General features: G+C 41.1%; 1 protein-coding gene across 3 annotated transcripts in view; it reads left to right on the forward strand.

Annotated features, from left to right (window-relative positions):
• The window catches only part of DNAH7 (dynein axonemal heavy chain 7), a 262,909-nt gene that overhangs the window by 197,590 nt on the left and 50,494 nt on the right, over positions 1-14,825 (forward strand). For all 3 annotated transcript variants that reach the window (XM_069983597.1, XM_069983598.1, XM_069983599.1), the window contains one exon: positions 4,151-4,314. In XM_069983597.1, the coding sequence (XP_069839698.1) occupies positions 4,151-4,314 (164 nt within the window). The remainder of the gene's footprint in view (positions 1-4,150; positions 4,315-14,825) is intronic.

The following is a 14,825-nucleotide window of genomic DNA, read 5'->3' on the forward strand; positions in this document are numbered from 1 at the left end:
GTGAATAAAGTGATTGGTGAGGTTGTGCACAAAGACCATTGTGGTTTTATAGCGGGGCGGATGGCAAAACACAATATCAGGAGGCTTTGTGAGAACTTGCAGCTTGCGGACAGGCCAGACACCGACTCCATCCTGTCGTTGGACGCCACTAAGGCGTTCGACAGGGTGGAGTGGGAGTTTTTATAGGGAGTACTGGATAAAGTTGGTGTCAGGGTGGGGGAGGTAGGGACAAGACACGACAGTGAGCCCTGAAACTGAACCCACCAACTGTCCCTACCTACTTGCCACGCACTGCAATAATTGGCCGGGGACAACCACTGAGTCGGTTCCTACGCTGAGTAGGTGAACTCACAGAACGGAGACGGACAAACAAAACACAATGGAGGATAGTCAGCTAGCCGAGTCAAAACCAAACGGACAACGCAGTACAAAATCAGAAAGAGAGCGGATAGTCAGATGTCAAGCAAGAGGTAAGAACACGGGCAGAGCAATAGCAAGGTATAAGGACAGGGACCACTGGGAAAGGAGCAGGGGAGCTGGGACTAGTGTGAACTAATAGCCAGCAGGGAAATGAGGAGCTAGCTGCTTTTCATCCAGGATAAGAGACTAGGTCCAGCAGCTGATTGAAGCAGCCCTGATCCCAGCACCAAGTTCAGCTGAACAGACCTAGCAGTGCAGTAACCCTTGCACTGCCAGAAGTCTGACAGGCAAGGCAGGTGTGGCTAAAAAGTAAAAGACAATTCAGTGCAAACAACAGACAAACTCAGCGCCTCCTCGGCTGCCCGCCACGTACCGAGGTGCACAAAGTAACATTCCTAACAGTTGGCTTCGGCAATAAATTTATAAACATGGTCAAATTACTATACACTGGCGCTAGATCATCAGTCACGGTTAATGGGATTTGTTCCAGGGTTTCACTTTACGCGGACGATCTTTTGTTATATGTTAGAAATCTGCAGATTGGTATCCCTAGGGTTATGGAATTTATAAATTATATGGGTAGTTTTTCTGGTTTGGCCATACATTGGTCCAAATCGATTTTGATGCCCTCCATTGAAGACCTTGGCAATAGATGGCAGTTTTAGATATCTGGGGATTAAGATTTCAAGAAATTTAGAGCAATTTAATTCCTTAAATACATTACCCTTGATAAAAGAACTAGATAAGAATTGATATTTGGCAAAAGCTGCCTCTTTCCAAGGTATATAGAATGGTGGGCTGGGGGGTCCCCAATGCTAAGAGATATTGCTTGGTGCCACAGCTATGTTGGTTGTCATGTCGCGACAAAGTAAATTTTTTGAAGCTATAGGCGAGAACAGGGGTGCCATGCACCTTGATATTTTTGAAAAACTGGAAGGGGGTAACCTAGAATTAGGGCCGTGGAAAGATTGGGAAATGATGCTCTCTTACAAGGAGCTGGAAAGAACTGAAAAAAATGGTGAAGTGTGGGGGCAGCTTTGAATTTGGGTCTATTTGGGGGAATTATAATCTAGGGGAAGTTGGAAAAATTGGTCTGTGTAAGAAACTTCTAGATGCAGGCATTAGTACAATTCACGATGTCATAAAAGGAGGCGCCATGAAAAATTGGCAGTTGCTGAAGGCGGAATTCAATCTCAGACAGGAGTCCTGGCTGGAATATGCGAGTTTGTCACACACACTACAGTCTATGCTTAAGTTGGGGGAGGTATGCATTGCAGAGAGGATCCATCTGATCAATAGGCTCAGGTCATCATTAATAAACAAAAAATGTGTCTCCATTATATATAAGTGTCTAATCAGTGTAATGGATATAGAATTTAGGAGTTAGGAGGCCTCGCTGGTTGAGATAGGTCATGCCCCATCCCTGAACTGAGAGGTAATCTATAAAAATGTGAAATCTGTGTCCGCCTCGGGCAATCACCGCTTCTTTAAGTTCAGTGTTATTCACAGGTTATACTACACCCCCTCTCTACTGTAAAAAATGGGGAGGGGACAAGGTGATGGTTGCCCTAGGTGTGGACAAGGGGAGGCTGGCTTTTTGCATATGATATGGTTTTGCGGGGAGTTGGCTCAGCTTTGGAGTCATGTCTTTGATGAAATTGATAAAAGTTTAAAATTAACACTCCCGAGGACTCCTGAGTTAGCCATTCTAGGGGATACTAGTGGCGTGAATGCTTGGAGATGTTCCATCAAAAAAATACTAAGATGACTGTTCTTTGTTAAACTGTTGGTGGCAAGGAATTGGTTATCCCCTGTAGCACCCTCTATACAATGTATACAATGTGTTCCCCCACCACCACCATTCAGCAGGAGGGGTGGTTTTGGTTGGGATTATTTATTTTTACTGATTCTGTTCTAAAGTTTATTACAAATTATTTATTACAAAGTTTATTACAAATTAATAAAATTAAAAAAAAAGGTTAGTATTTTCAATTTGAACACTGCCGATTGCACAGGTTATGTGTCAGGAGCCGACACCTGCCGGCTCCTAACGCTAGCATGTGGTAGTAACAGAGCGCAACGGCAGCGCCCTTAGTCAACAGCATTGTGGCTGGGGCCGCATCACTTTACGACCTCAGCGCTTAGCTGATTTGCTTCTTCGTGATTGCTAACTGGCAGACGCCACTGACAGTCAGCTCTGCTCTGAAGGAGGGGCTGGAGTCTCTTCCTTTATCTAGCCCTGTGACTGTGACTGCAGCCCCTATATACGACTACTCGCACCATGTTCTATTGCCTGCTATAAAGCCTTCTTTGCAGTGCCTACACTATATTCCCTGTTGCCTTATATTCTTGTGTATCTAGACCTTGGCTTTAGATTATCAGACTTTTCCTCTGCCTCATGACTTGGTACGGGGTAGCCCGACTGTTACTGTCCCAGTTTGCTGACTTCTCTTTTACTGTGTACTGTCTGTCTCGTCTTTGTCTTGTGTTTTGCACCTAGCCAGTGTAGCCTGCAGTCTTTTGGTTGGGGCTCACCTCTTAGGAGTTGGGTTCCCCAAAAGGAAGGGACAGATTGGCAGGAGTAGCGTTAGCGCCAGTCTCACACTGTCTTTGTGTATGTGGGTCACTGACCAGTCATCCCATTATGATTGGAAAGGCCCAGAGGATAGAGGGAGTGGCCATTACAAAAGGGAATCACTATTTGTGCAGGTGCCCTACTTTGTTATGAATAAATTCCTGTTAGTGCGCATTGAATGTATTTTATTTACAGACTTTGTACTTGAACCAAATAGGCGACATTATCTGTATAATGAAGGGTTTCTGTTAGAAAAGACATGAGTAATTAACAACCAAGGAGAACATAAAGAATAATCAGGTACCTTATAATTAAACATTAAATTAATTTATCCCAGTTGGTGCCATAATCACATCATGTCTATGTCTTTAGTGATTTCAGTGTTATCTTTTTTGGATTATGAATATATAAATTACAATTCCCTTGATTTCTCCTTTACCGTGACCTCAAGAGATTGCACAGGTCTTATTATATTATCATATGACTGTATGATCAGTCTTTTACAAGGAGTAATTATCTACCCAGACACAGAATTACCTGTTGTTAATTCTAAAATCACACTTCTTCCGTATGAAAATGTGTGACTACAGGTAACCAATTTTCAAAGCTTCTGAAAAAATAAACTGGATGGATCAACTCTGCAACGCTGCGGAATCCGTTGGCGCTATACAAATAAATATTATTATTTATTATTATTATCTTGTATTCTCATCTTAATATATTGACATAGCATAGCACTTAGCACTTACTTTATGGGGCCACTTGTCCATTTTAAGTGTCTTTAAAGGGTTGTACTAGCTGGAAAACCCACATTTGACTTTTTTTTTTTTAAATGACAGATGAGCCTAATAGTCCACTAAACTAAATAACAGATCTTAAAAACATGTACTCTGCTGTTTTTGTGACTCCCTTAGCAGTGAATGAGAATAGCTTGGGTTTGGGGTGCTCCTGTTCTGGAGATATTTCTGGGTCCCAGAGGCAGGATCTTCATCTATCAGACATTTATGACACTGTCTGTGGATGAATCATAAGAATGCCTTTTTAAAGCAAGATAATTACCTGCAAATACCCTTGCAGCATGACTGGCGGGTGTTTTTTTAAAAATATCTTATTTTATGTTTTACTTGTATTTACCGTTAAAATTTTGTCTTGCAGATGCAAACCAAAGAATGGAGCTTAATGTGCAAGAATAAAAATTTACCCTGTTCTGAAGACTACTCTCTCACCAGCACATTAGGCGAGCCGGTGAAAATTAGAGCATGGAACATTGCAGGTTTACCTTCGGATAGCTTCTCTATTGACAATGGAATTATCATTTCGTAAGTCACTCTTTATGTCTTTTGGCTGTTATAACGGCATGGCTACACAGGATTAGAAAAAAACACAGCTACTTTCATGCAATAACACCTGTCCCCAGGTTGCATGTGGTATTACAGTTTAGTTCCATTCACTTCATTAAATCTGAGGTGCAAATCCACAGCCAACATGGGGACTAGGGTGATGCTATTATTTTTTATTTATTTTTTTAGCACATTTTCGTACAATTTGATATGACACAGAAATGTATTGTTGGTAATGCAATAAAAGCGTGGGACTTTTTGCAACAAAAAAAAAAAAATAAAATATATATACCATTTGATACCTTTTCTCCTATGCAGTGACACAGAGATACAGTATGTCAAAAGTTTTGATCAGTTGGGTTTTTATGGCTGAGACCCCCACAACAATCAGGAGAATAAGTCGAAAGAAGCATGAAGTCATTCCCATTCAGCAGCTCCTTAGGCTTAAGGCCCTATTCCACGGAACGATTATCGTTCATAAACTCGCTCAAATGACCGCTCGTTAATGATCACTAAATGATTTTTTTTTTAGCGAACAATAACACATAACACACGTTGGAACGTGAGCGATTTATGTAGTGTAACGATTATTTTGTGGTCGTTACATGGTCGTTTAAAACGTTCGCCGGGGTGATCATGACCATACAACACACCTACTTTTTTTAAACCTTTTTACGAATGACTGAAAGATTTCTAATTTTACGAACCGATTAGCGAATTATCTTTCAAAGACCAACAATTTTTTTTCGACATGCTGAAAAAAAATTAGAACGACTCACCAACGATTTTGGAGTTGTTGCTCGCTCGTTTACATCTATTCCACGGAACAATTATCGTTAACGAGCTCGTTGGAGCGAGTTAATAAACGATAATCGTTCCATGAAATAGGACCTTTATATTTAGAGATGTGTGAATTTTCAGTAGAAACGACGCGAAGGCCCAAGTAACAGACTTGGAAAGTGAACAAATTTGTGGATAGACGTCTCAATAAATTAGAACATCATTAAAAAATTTATTTATTTCAGTAATTCAACTTTCAAAAAGTGAAACATAGATCACTACACACAGTATGATCGATTTCAAAAGTATATTTCTTTTAATGTTGATGATTTAAACCAGGGGTGGGGGCCCTTGAGACCTCCCGATGCGGCCTGCAGCTCCCTAGTGATGTGTGCCGCTCTGGTGGGGAAGGAGCCAGCATACAGTATCCTCATGTCTCTGTGACAGCTGCCAGACACAGGAGGATGCTGTCTGTGCCGGCTCCTTCCCCACCAGAGCGGCGCACGTCTTCCTTCTCCTGCAGGCTGTGTGCGATGATGTCATTTTATCGTGCGCCGCCTGCAGGAGAGGACCGGCACAGGCTAGAGGGGAGAGAAGAGGGCCTGGGCAGGGTGGGAGCGGAGGAATGGTGAGTGGGATGTTTATTTTTTTATTTGGGACAGGCACTGGGGGTTAACTAGAGCCACCAGGAGCATGACTTGGGGGTTAACTAGGCTACCAGGGACATGACTGGGGGGTTAACTAGGCTACCAGGGACATGACTGGAGGGGGGGTTAACTAGGCTACCAGTGACATGACTGGGGGGGTTAACTAGGCTACCAGTGACATGACTGGGGGGGGTTAACTAGGCTACCAGGGACATGACTGGGGGGTTAACTAGGCTACCAGGGGCATTGCTGGGGGTTAACTAGACTACAAGGGGCATCACTGGGGGTTAACTAGACTACCAGGGACATCAGTATCGGGTTAACCAGGGGCATCACTGGAGGTTAACTCTGGCTACAGGGCATCACTAAGGATTCACATCAGGTACAAGGGGCATCACAGGCTAACTACAATAGCAGGGGCATTAGGGAAACAATACTTTGCTTTGCTCCCGGTGCTGTAAACCCACGCTACTAACTGCCGCGCACAGTATGCGCCCTCGAATGATTTTATTAATGCCCGACTGACCCTCGACATAGAAAAGGTTCCCCACCCCTGATTTAAACCTTAAAGTTGGTGTCTCAGAAAAGCAGAATAGCAAAAAAAAATAATTAATACAGAAATGTTGGGCTACTGAAAAGTATGTACAGTATATTCTTAATACGTGGTCAGAGCTTCTTTTGCATAAATTACTCCACCAATGCGTTGTGGCATGGAGGGGATGATGCTGTGACACTGCTGAGGTGTTACAGAAGCCCAGATTGCTTTGATGGCAGCCTTCAGCTTTTCTGCATTGTTGGGACTAGGTTCTGTCGTCTTCTTGAAAAATACCCCATTCTATTCTATTTATAGGTTTAGGTCAGGTGAGTTTGCTGGCCGATCATGCAGTGTGATACTGTAGTTATTTAACCAGGTATTGGTACATATGGCAGTGAGGGAAGGTTCCACTTTCTGCTAGAAAATGAAATCCGCATCTCTATAAAGGTCAGTAGAGGGAATCATGAATTGCTTTAAAAGTTTCCTGGTATCCGGCTTTGATAACTTTGTACTTGATGTAACACAGTAGACCAATAATAGCAGATGACATGGTTCCTCAAACCATTACTGATTGTGAAACTTCACACTGGACCTCAAGTAACTTGGATTGAGCCTCTCCTCTTCCTCCAGTTTCTGGGACCTTGATTTCCAAATAGGATGCAAAATTTATTTCTTACATCTGAAAACAGGACTTTGGACAACATTCCAGTCCTTTCTTTCCTTGGCCCAGGGTTCTGAGTGGCTTGACACAAGGAATTTGACAGTTGTAGCCCATGTCCTGGATATGTCTGAGTGTGATGTCTCTTGAAGCCCTGACTCTCTGAGTCTACTTCTTTTGTGTCCACTCTAATTCTTAAATGGCCTTTTCAATCCTTTTAAAGCTACAGTTATCCCTCTTGTTTGTGCACCTTTTTCTACCAAACCTTTCTTCTACTCAGCTTTTGATTAATGTACTTGGCCACAGCGCTCTGTTAACAGCCAGCCAGGGTGTTAGTAATTTGTCTTCTGGACAACTGTCAAGTCAATAGTCTTCCCCATAATTGTGTAGCCTACTGAACCAGACTGAGCATTTAGCCCCAAGACGATCCAGGGTGTACCTGTACGTCCTGGCATCGCTAGGGGAGCTCTGAACCGCCGCGATCCCGGGTGCTTTATGCCGCGGCTATTAGCTATTAACATCCGATCGCCTATCTCATCGATCTATGCAGTATTACTATGGTGCATAGATCTCAATGAGAGATCAATGTAGTTATACTTAAAGTCCCTCAGGGGGGCTTTCACTATATGTGTAAAAAAATGTTTTATTATTAATAAACAACCCCCTCCCCTAATAAAAGTTTGAATCACCCCCTTTTCCCATTTCATAAATAAAAATAAATAAATAAATTAACATGTTTTGTATCGCCGTGTGTGTAATCGCCCGAACTATTAATTTATTTAATTCTTGATCTCGCACGGTAAACGGCGTAAGCGCAAAACAATTCCGAGGTGCGAAATTGCACATTTTTGGTCGCATCAAATCCAGAAAAATTCTAATAAAAAGCGATCAAAAAGTCGCATATGGGCAATCAAGGTACCGATAGAAAGTAGAGATCATGGCGCAAAAAATGACACCTAACACAGCCCCATAGACCAAAGGATAAAAGGGCTATAAGCCTGGAAATACAGATATAAGCATGGTAATAGAGCGATTTTAAGGAACATACAGTATATGTCTTAAAAATGGTTTGAATTTTTGAAAAGCCATTATATAAAATAAAACTTATACAAGTTACATATCATTGTAATCATGGAAACTGGAGAAAAAGGAACGGATGCACATCCCATCTATGGCTGATACTAATGCCGCTTGGCCTATATTAAAAATCAACACCAGAGTGCCTGTATATGATTTGGTCAAGCCATAATAGCCCCGTGTACCAACGTGCAGGTCCTCTGGTTGTAATCGTATTAACTTGAATAACATATACACTCACTGGCCACTTTATTAGGTACACGATGCTAGTAACGGGTTGGACCCCCTTTTGCCTTCAGAACTGCCTCAATTCTTCGTGGCATAGATACAACAAGGTGCTGGAAGCATTGCTCAGAGATTTTGGTCCATATTGACATGATGGCATCACACAGTTGCCGCAGATTTGTCGGCTGCACATCCATGATGCGAATCTCCCGTTCCACCACATCCCAAAGATGCTCTATTGGATTGAGATCTGGTGACTGTGGAGGCCATTTGAGTACAGTGAACTCATTTTCATGTTCAAGAAACCAGTCTGAGATGATTCTAGCTTTATGACATGGCGCATTATCCTGCTGAAAGTAGCCATCAGATGTTGGGTACATTGTGGTCATAAAGGGATGGACATGGTCAGCAACAATACTCAGGTAGGCTTTGGCGTTGCAACGATGCTCAATTGGTACCAAGGGGCCCAAAGAGTGCCAAGAAAATATTCCCCACACCATGACACCACCACCACCAGCCTGAACCGTTGATACAAGGCAGGATGGATCCATGCTTTCATGTTGTTGACGCCAAATTCTGACCCTACCATCCGAATGTCACAGCAGAAATCGAGACTCATCAGACCAGGCAACGTTTTTCCAATCTTCTACTGTCCAATTTCGATGAGCTTGTGCAAATTGTAGCCTCAGTTTTCTGTTCTTAGCTGAAAGGAGTGGCACCCGGTGTGGTCTTCTGCTGCTGTAGCCCATCTGCCTCAAAGTTCGACATACTGTGCGTTCAGAGATGCTCTTCTGCCTACCTTGGTTGTAACAGTTGGCTATTTGAGTCACTGTTGCCTTTCAGCTCGAACCAGTCTGCCCATTCTCCTCTGACCTCTGGCATCAACAGAACTGCCGCTCACTGGATGTTTTTTCTTTTTCGGACCATTCTCTGTAAACCCTAGAGATGGTTGTGTGTGAAAATCCCAGTAGATCAGCAGTTTCTGAAATACTCAGACCAGCCCTTCTGGCACCAACAACCATGCCACGTTCAAAGGCACTCAAATCACCTTTCTTCCCCATACTGATGCTTGGTTTGAACTGCAGGAGATTGTCTTGACCATGTCTACATGCCTAAATGCACTGAGTTGCCGCCATGTGATTGGCTGATTAGAAATTAAGTGGTATCGTGCAGTTGGACAGGTGTACCTAATAAAGTGGCCGGTGAGTGTATAACAAGACAGTTTTACCCCAGGGCGAACGGTGTAAACCCTCCCCCCCCAATAAAAAAAATGTTTGTTTCTTTTTTCAATTTCGCCACACATTTAGTTTTTTCTGGTTTTGCAGTGTACCTAATGCAAAAATGGTGGCGCAAAAAATAAGGGCTCCTGTGGGTTTCTAGGTGAAAAAATACAAGTGCTATGGTCTTTTAAGCACAAGGAGGAAAAAGCGAAAACGCAAAAATTAAAACTGGCCCAGGTTAAAGGCTTTGGAGGTGTTTGTGCTAATTGGCTGAGTACAGTGTGACAACTTTTTAATCCCTTGATGTCCACAATAATGGTCCTTTTACACGGGACGATTGATCGTTCGTTTTTGCACGATAACGGTCGAATTCGAACGATAATCGTACGTGTAAATGCAGCGAACGATCAAACGACCAGCATAAAATCGTTCATTTTGATCTTTCAACATGTTCTCAAATCATCTTTGATCAGTCGCAAAAAATTCGCAGATCGTTCCGTGTAAACATTCTTTCAGCGATTTCACCTATGTGTGAGATAGGCTTAAACGATCGCAAAACGAATTTTCCGTACGATGTACAGTTCTGTCTAAACGCTGATTGTTATAAAAAAAAACATAGTTCATTCAAAATCGTTAATCGTGCGATCGGGCGAATTATCGCTCCGTGTAAAAGTACCATTAGTCTAACCCCTAGATGCTTTGGTTGAATTGTAATAGCGGCATTTATATGGTCTCTGGGCTTTTGCCACACTAATAGCACTGGCGTGATTCAATCGCTAGGATGTAAATTAATTTCTATAGCAGCAGTGGGCCTAATGAAGGAGCCCATGTATGCTATATATTTGAGTTCACTCAGTTATGCCTATGGCAAGGCCGGTTAGGTCGTGTATAAAGGCTATGTTGACCGAATAATATACTGCATTATACTAGTAGTACAGTGTATTATATTGTCATTTGCAAGACTGCATTTTAGATTCCCTTTTGTAGGACTAATAAAAAGTAAAAATTAACGTTTTGGAAAATAAACTTTTATTTTATTAAATTTTTTAAAAAAATCTTTCCACATCCACAACAACCTGAACTATGATATTATCCCATTATTTATCCCTTTAGAAATTTTTGAAAAACGACCTGATTTGCTGTATTTTGTTAATTTTCCTCCGAAAACAAAGCAATCAAAAAGTCATATGTACATAAAGATGGTGCTAATAAAAAGTACAACTTTCCTGTGAAAAATAAGCCCTCATAACCTCATAAGAGGTTATAGCACTTGGAAGCCAACAATTAAAAAAATTAAGAAAATTGCTTGGTAATCGAGGGGTTAAAAATATTGACATTTTTTGAGAAATTGACTTAAGCTGCTTAACCCCTTGCTGCAAAATGACAAGCCAGCTCGTAGAAACATAGAAGACGGCAAAAAAAAGGACCACTTGGTCCATCTGCCCTTTTAGGAATTACTTATTGTCTTAGGATTGATATAAGATTATCCTAGGCATGTTTACATACAGTTAATTTAGTAGTTGTAGATTTACTTAAAACATCTGCTGGAAGTTTGTTCCAAGCGTCTACTACTTTTAAATGTTTCATCATGAAAAGTAGTTAGTTCGCACATCGCCAAAATAGGCAGCAGAGGCAAGGGGCTGGTGGCCAGATCAGCTTCCCACAATGCGATTAGAAGAATCTCTCATACTTATGGTGCGTTTACACAAAACGATCGTCGTTTGATCGTTCGCTGCATTTACACGTACAATTATCGTTCAAATTCTATCGTTATCGTGCAAATTCGCACGATTGTTACGTGTAAACGCACCATTACCGACTCTGGCCTCAGCAAAGCTGGTCCCATCTCTGTGATCATTAACGGCCGCCTTCAGCAGTTCTTAGTAATCATGCGCTGAATACATAAATCGGTGCAGTACTAATATGTACTACATTGATCCCTATGAGCAATCAGCGTAAAAAAAAAATTTAATTAGCACATTCCTAGTCTCGCATGGTAACATCACATCCAGAAATAATTTGAATAAAAAGTGATCAAAAAGTCTCATGTATGCAAGATACTGATAAAAAATAGTACAGATCCTGGTGCAAAAAATGATGCCTCAAAAAGGATTGGCTACTGCTCTGAGCAGTTCCTGACATGGACAGGGAAGGCAGCAGAGAGCACTATGTCAGACTGGAAAGAAAACACCACTTCCTGTAGGACATACAGCAGCTGATAAGTACTGGAAGACTTGAGATTTTTAAACAGAAGTATATTACAAATCTGCATAACATTTTGACACCAGTTGATTTGAAATAACAAAAACTTTCGCCAGTGTCCCCCTTTAACTAGCTTGCCCGTATTTGATCTGCATTTTGTGACATCTGTGACATCTGCAAAGAACATAGATCCCATAGACTCATGGATCTGTAGGTGAAAAAATGCAAGCTCTATGCATTAAACAGTACAAAAACAAAAATTTAGCCTGTTCTTTAGGTTTTCTTTAGCTTTATTCCATAACCATTAGAGAGAAGCGTTACTCGAGCATGCCCATATTTGATCTGCATTTTGTGACATCCATGACGAACGTAAAAAACACAGATCCCATTGACTTCTGTTGGCTAATTCGGACCGCAGTCATAATTTAACCAAGGACATGCCCTATATTTCCCTGCAACGGTGGTTCTGTGAAAATGCACAATGTGTGAATAGCACAATAAAAATTAATGGGCACTAAGTTGATCAGTGATGTGGGATCCGCAATCACAGACACTTTTGCTGGACATGTGAATAAGGCCTAAGGCTGTGTACTCACTATGTTTTGGAGGTGTATTCTTATAATTACAGCTGGCAATAGTCATTATTCTTCTTTTTTATGGCCGTGTAGTACAGCTTTATTCTCGTCTCAAAAAGCACTGTGTGAACATAGCCTAAAATATATAAACATTTGAAACAGATCATTCTGTGTGTAATAAACCTATCTAGTATAGTTTTACTCTTTGAATTGAATTACTGAAATAAAGTAACTTTTTGACTGTATTTTAATTTATTTAGATGCATCTGTATTTTTCAGGCAGTGCTGAATGGGTTAAAAATATGCAAACTTAGCATACCTTTTAAGAAATAAATGTATCTAATACTAGCTAAAGGAAGAGCGTTATCCGTTTGTAGTCAGCTGTGAGGGGTTCTCGCCCCTCACCAGTACTGAACAAGGTACTGTTTGGCTAGATTAATGACATACTGTAGATGCAGCTTGGGTGGTATTGACTCTTCATAAGCAAATTTATTACAAAAGTCTAAACATCTAAAATGGGAACCTCATGGATATTAGGAGCGTTTCATGTAGCTATGTTTTATAATACATTCTTGGCAGAAAAATACATATGACTGCTAATTTTCATATTAATGCAAATGAGCTTCTTTATAGTGCTAACGAGAGAGACTATGAAATGAATCAAGCAATAAAGCCAGATGAAGTAGACATGTATCAGATCAATCACATATTGAGCAAGGAAGATTTGGCTCGTGTCAGTAATAATATCCCTGGCGTTATTAACCTTCTGAAACAAGTTAATGTGCCTACTTTTAGTGACCACATCGACACAAATGGATATTCAAATCATGAAACAAACAGCAATTACCACTTTTAATTTGTGATCACAAAACTATAGCAGTATGTCATTTCTTTTACTGCTTTTATCTGAATTTGAAGCTTTTAATTTTACCTTTATATTTAGTGAGACGAAAAGATGTAATATTAATATTCAGAGGCAGCTGTATAGACAGTGGCCGCTTACAAATACAATGGACTTACATAGCGCATCCATATTATCGGCAGGTTTATTGTGCTCTGCTGCTCAGAAACAGGAAAGCCAGTAACAAAGTAAGCATATGACAATACACCTCCTCTCCAGGTATGGGTCAGCTGGGCGCAGGTCCAATGGAAATGAAAAAATGTTTACCATAAGGTAAAAATAAATACCCACATTTATTAATCAGACACAACGCGTTTCGAGACCTGCCTGGTCTCTTTATCAAGTGTCATATATGTCTGATTAACCTGGAGAGGAGGTGTATTGTCGTATGTTTGTTCCTGTGAGGATCATATGGGAGTGGCAGCGGTCCTGATTGCATGCTTACTCAAGAGTTGTGCCTTGCAGTTAGCACAACTCCACTAGGTGAGAACCTCCATTACTGACGCACCTTTGTTATCTGTCAGAATTATACTATGGAGCGCTGTCTTTTATTCACACTATGGAAAACAGTTGGAAATTCTGCCCGGAATCCCTGCTATCCCATGCTATCTGTTTCTTTGGGATACCTTGTGCACCTCCACTCTCTGCTCAAAGAATTGACATGTCAATTCTTTGGAGAGGTAGGGAGAGTGGAGGCGCGTGAGGCATCCAATTGAAACCGATAGTAGGCGTGATTCCGAGTGGAGTGTGTGGGGGTTACGCTCGGAATTTCCGCCTGTTTTCCATTTCTGTGAACGGGGTGAGGAGTTTACAGCACAGGCGTATCAGGGTAGGTGAGTATCAGTACAGAAGGCCTTAAGTGTAGTTAGGTATACTATGGTGATCAGGATCAAAAAACAGGAGGCAAAGTACGTATTTAACATAACTGACATGATGCATAATGAATATAAAGTGTGTAGAAATATAGAAGATTGTCAGTAGAAAAAATCAATTCGGTCCATCTAAGTCCGCCCTTATATTATTTCTTTTCTTATTATCATAGAATAAATATATGTTTATCCCAGGCCGGTTTACATTCAATTACTTACCACATTTGATGGAAGTTCCTTCTACTTTTTCAGTAAAGTAATATTTTCTCACTTCTAATCTTCCCCCTAACTAACCTCCAATTGTAACACTGTTGTAGAATGTCAAAGATTGCCCAAAGTCGTATATATTATATTAAGCGAAGCCACTTAAGGGCCCCAATAGAGAATAGTTTCCAAACGTTACTTTAGCATACGTGATGTTACGTCATCCATTATCATATTGTAACAACAGTTTATTGGAGCAATAAACTACAAATAATGGTATCAAACAGGTATAAATTTCATTAATTGTCTGGACAGGGGTAGGTTTCCCCTCGTTCAGGGGTAGGGAACCTTGGCTCTTCAGCTGTTGCAAAACTACAACTCCCATCATGCCCGGACAGTCAAAGCTTTGGCTGTCCAGACATGATTGGAGTTGTAGTTTTGCAACAGTTGGAGAGCCAAGGTTCCCTACCCCTGTCCTAGATGCTACTGGTTTGGTGCTCACCAGGCTAGGAAACTGAATCTAACAGCTCCTCAGATTAGGCCAGGGATTGTTCATGCAGCCCTTTATTTTCATAGTTGGCCACACATTCTTGTTTA

This window comes from Dendropsophus ebraccatus, chromosome 9 (genome assembly GCF_027789765.1).
Source record: "Dendropsophus ebraccatus isolate aDenEbr1 chromosome 9, aDenEbr1.pat, whole genome shotgun sequence".
Classification (NCBI taxonomy): domain Eukaryota; kingdom Metazoa; phylum Chordata; class Amphibia; order Anura; family Hylidae; genus Dendropsophus; species Dendropsophus ebraccatus.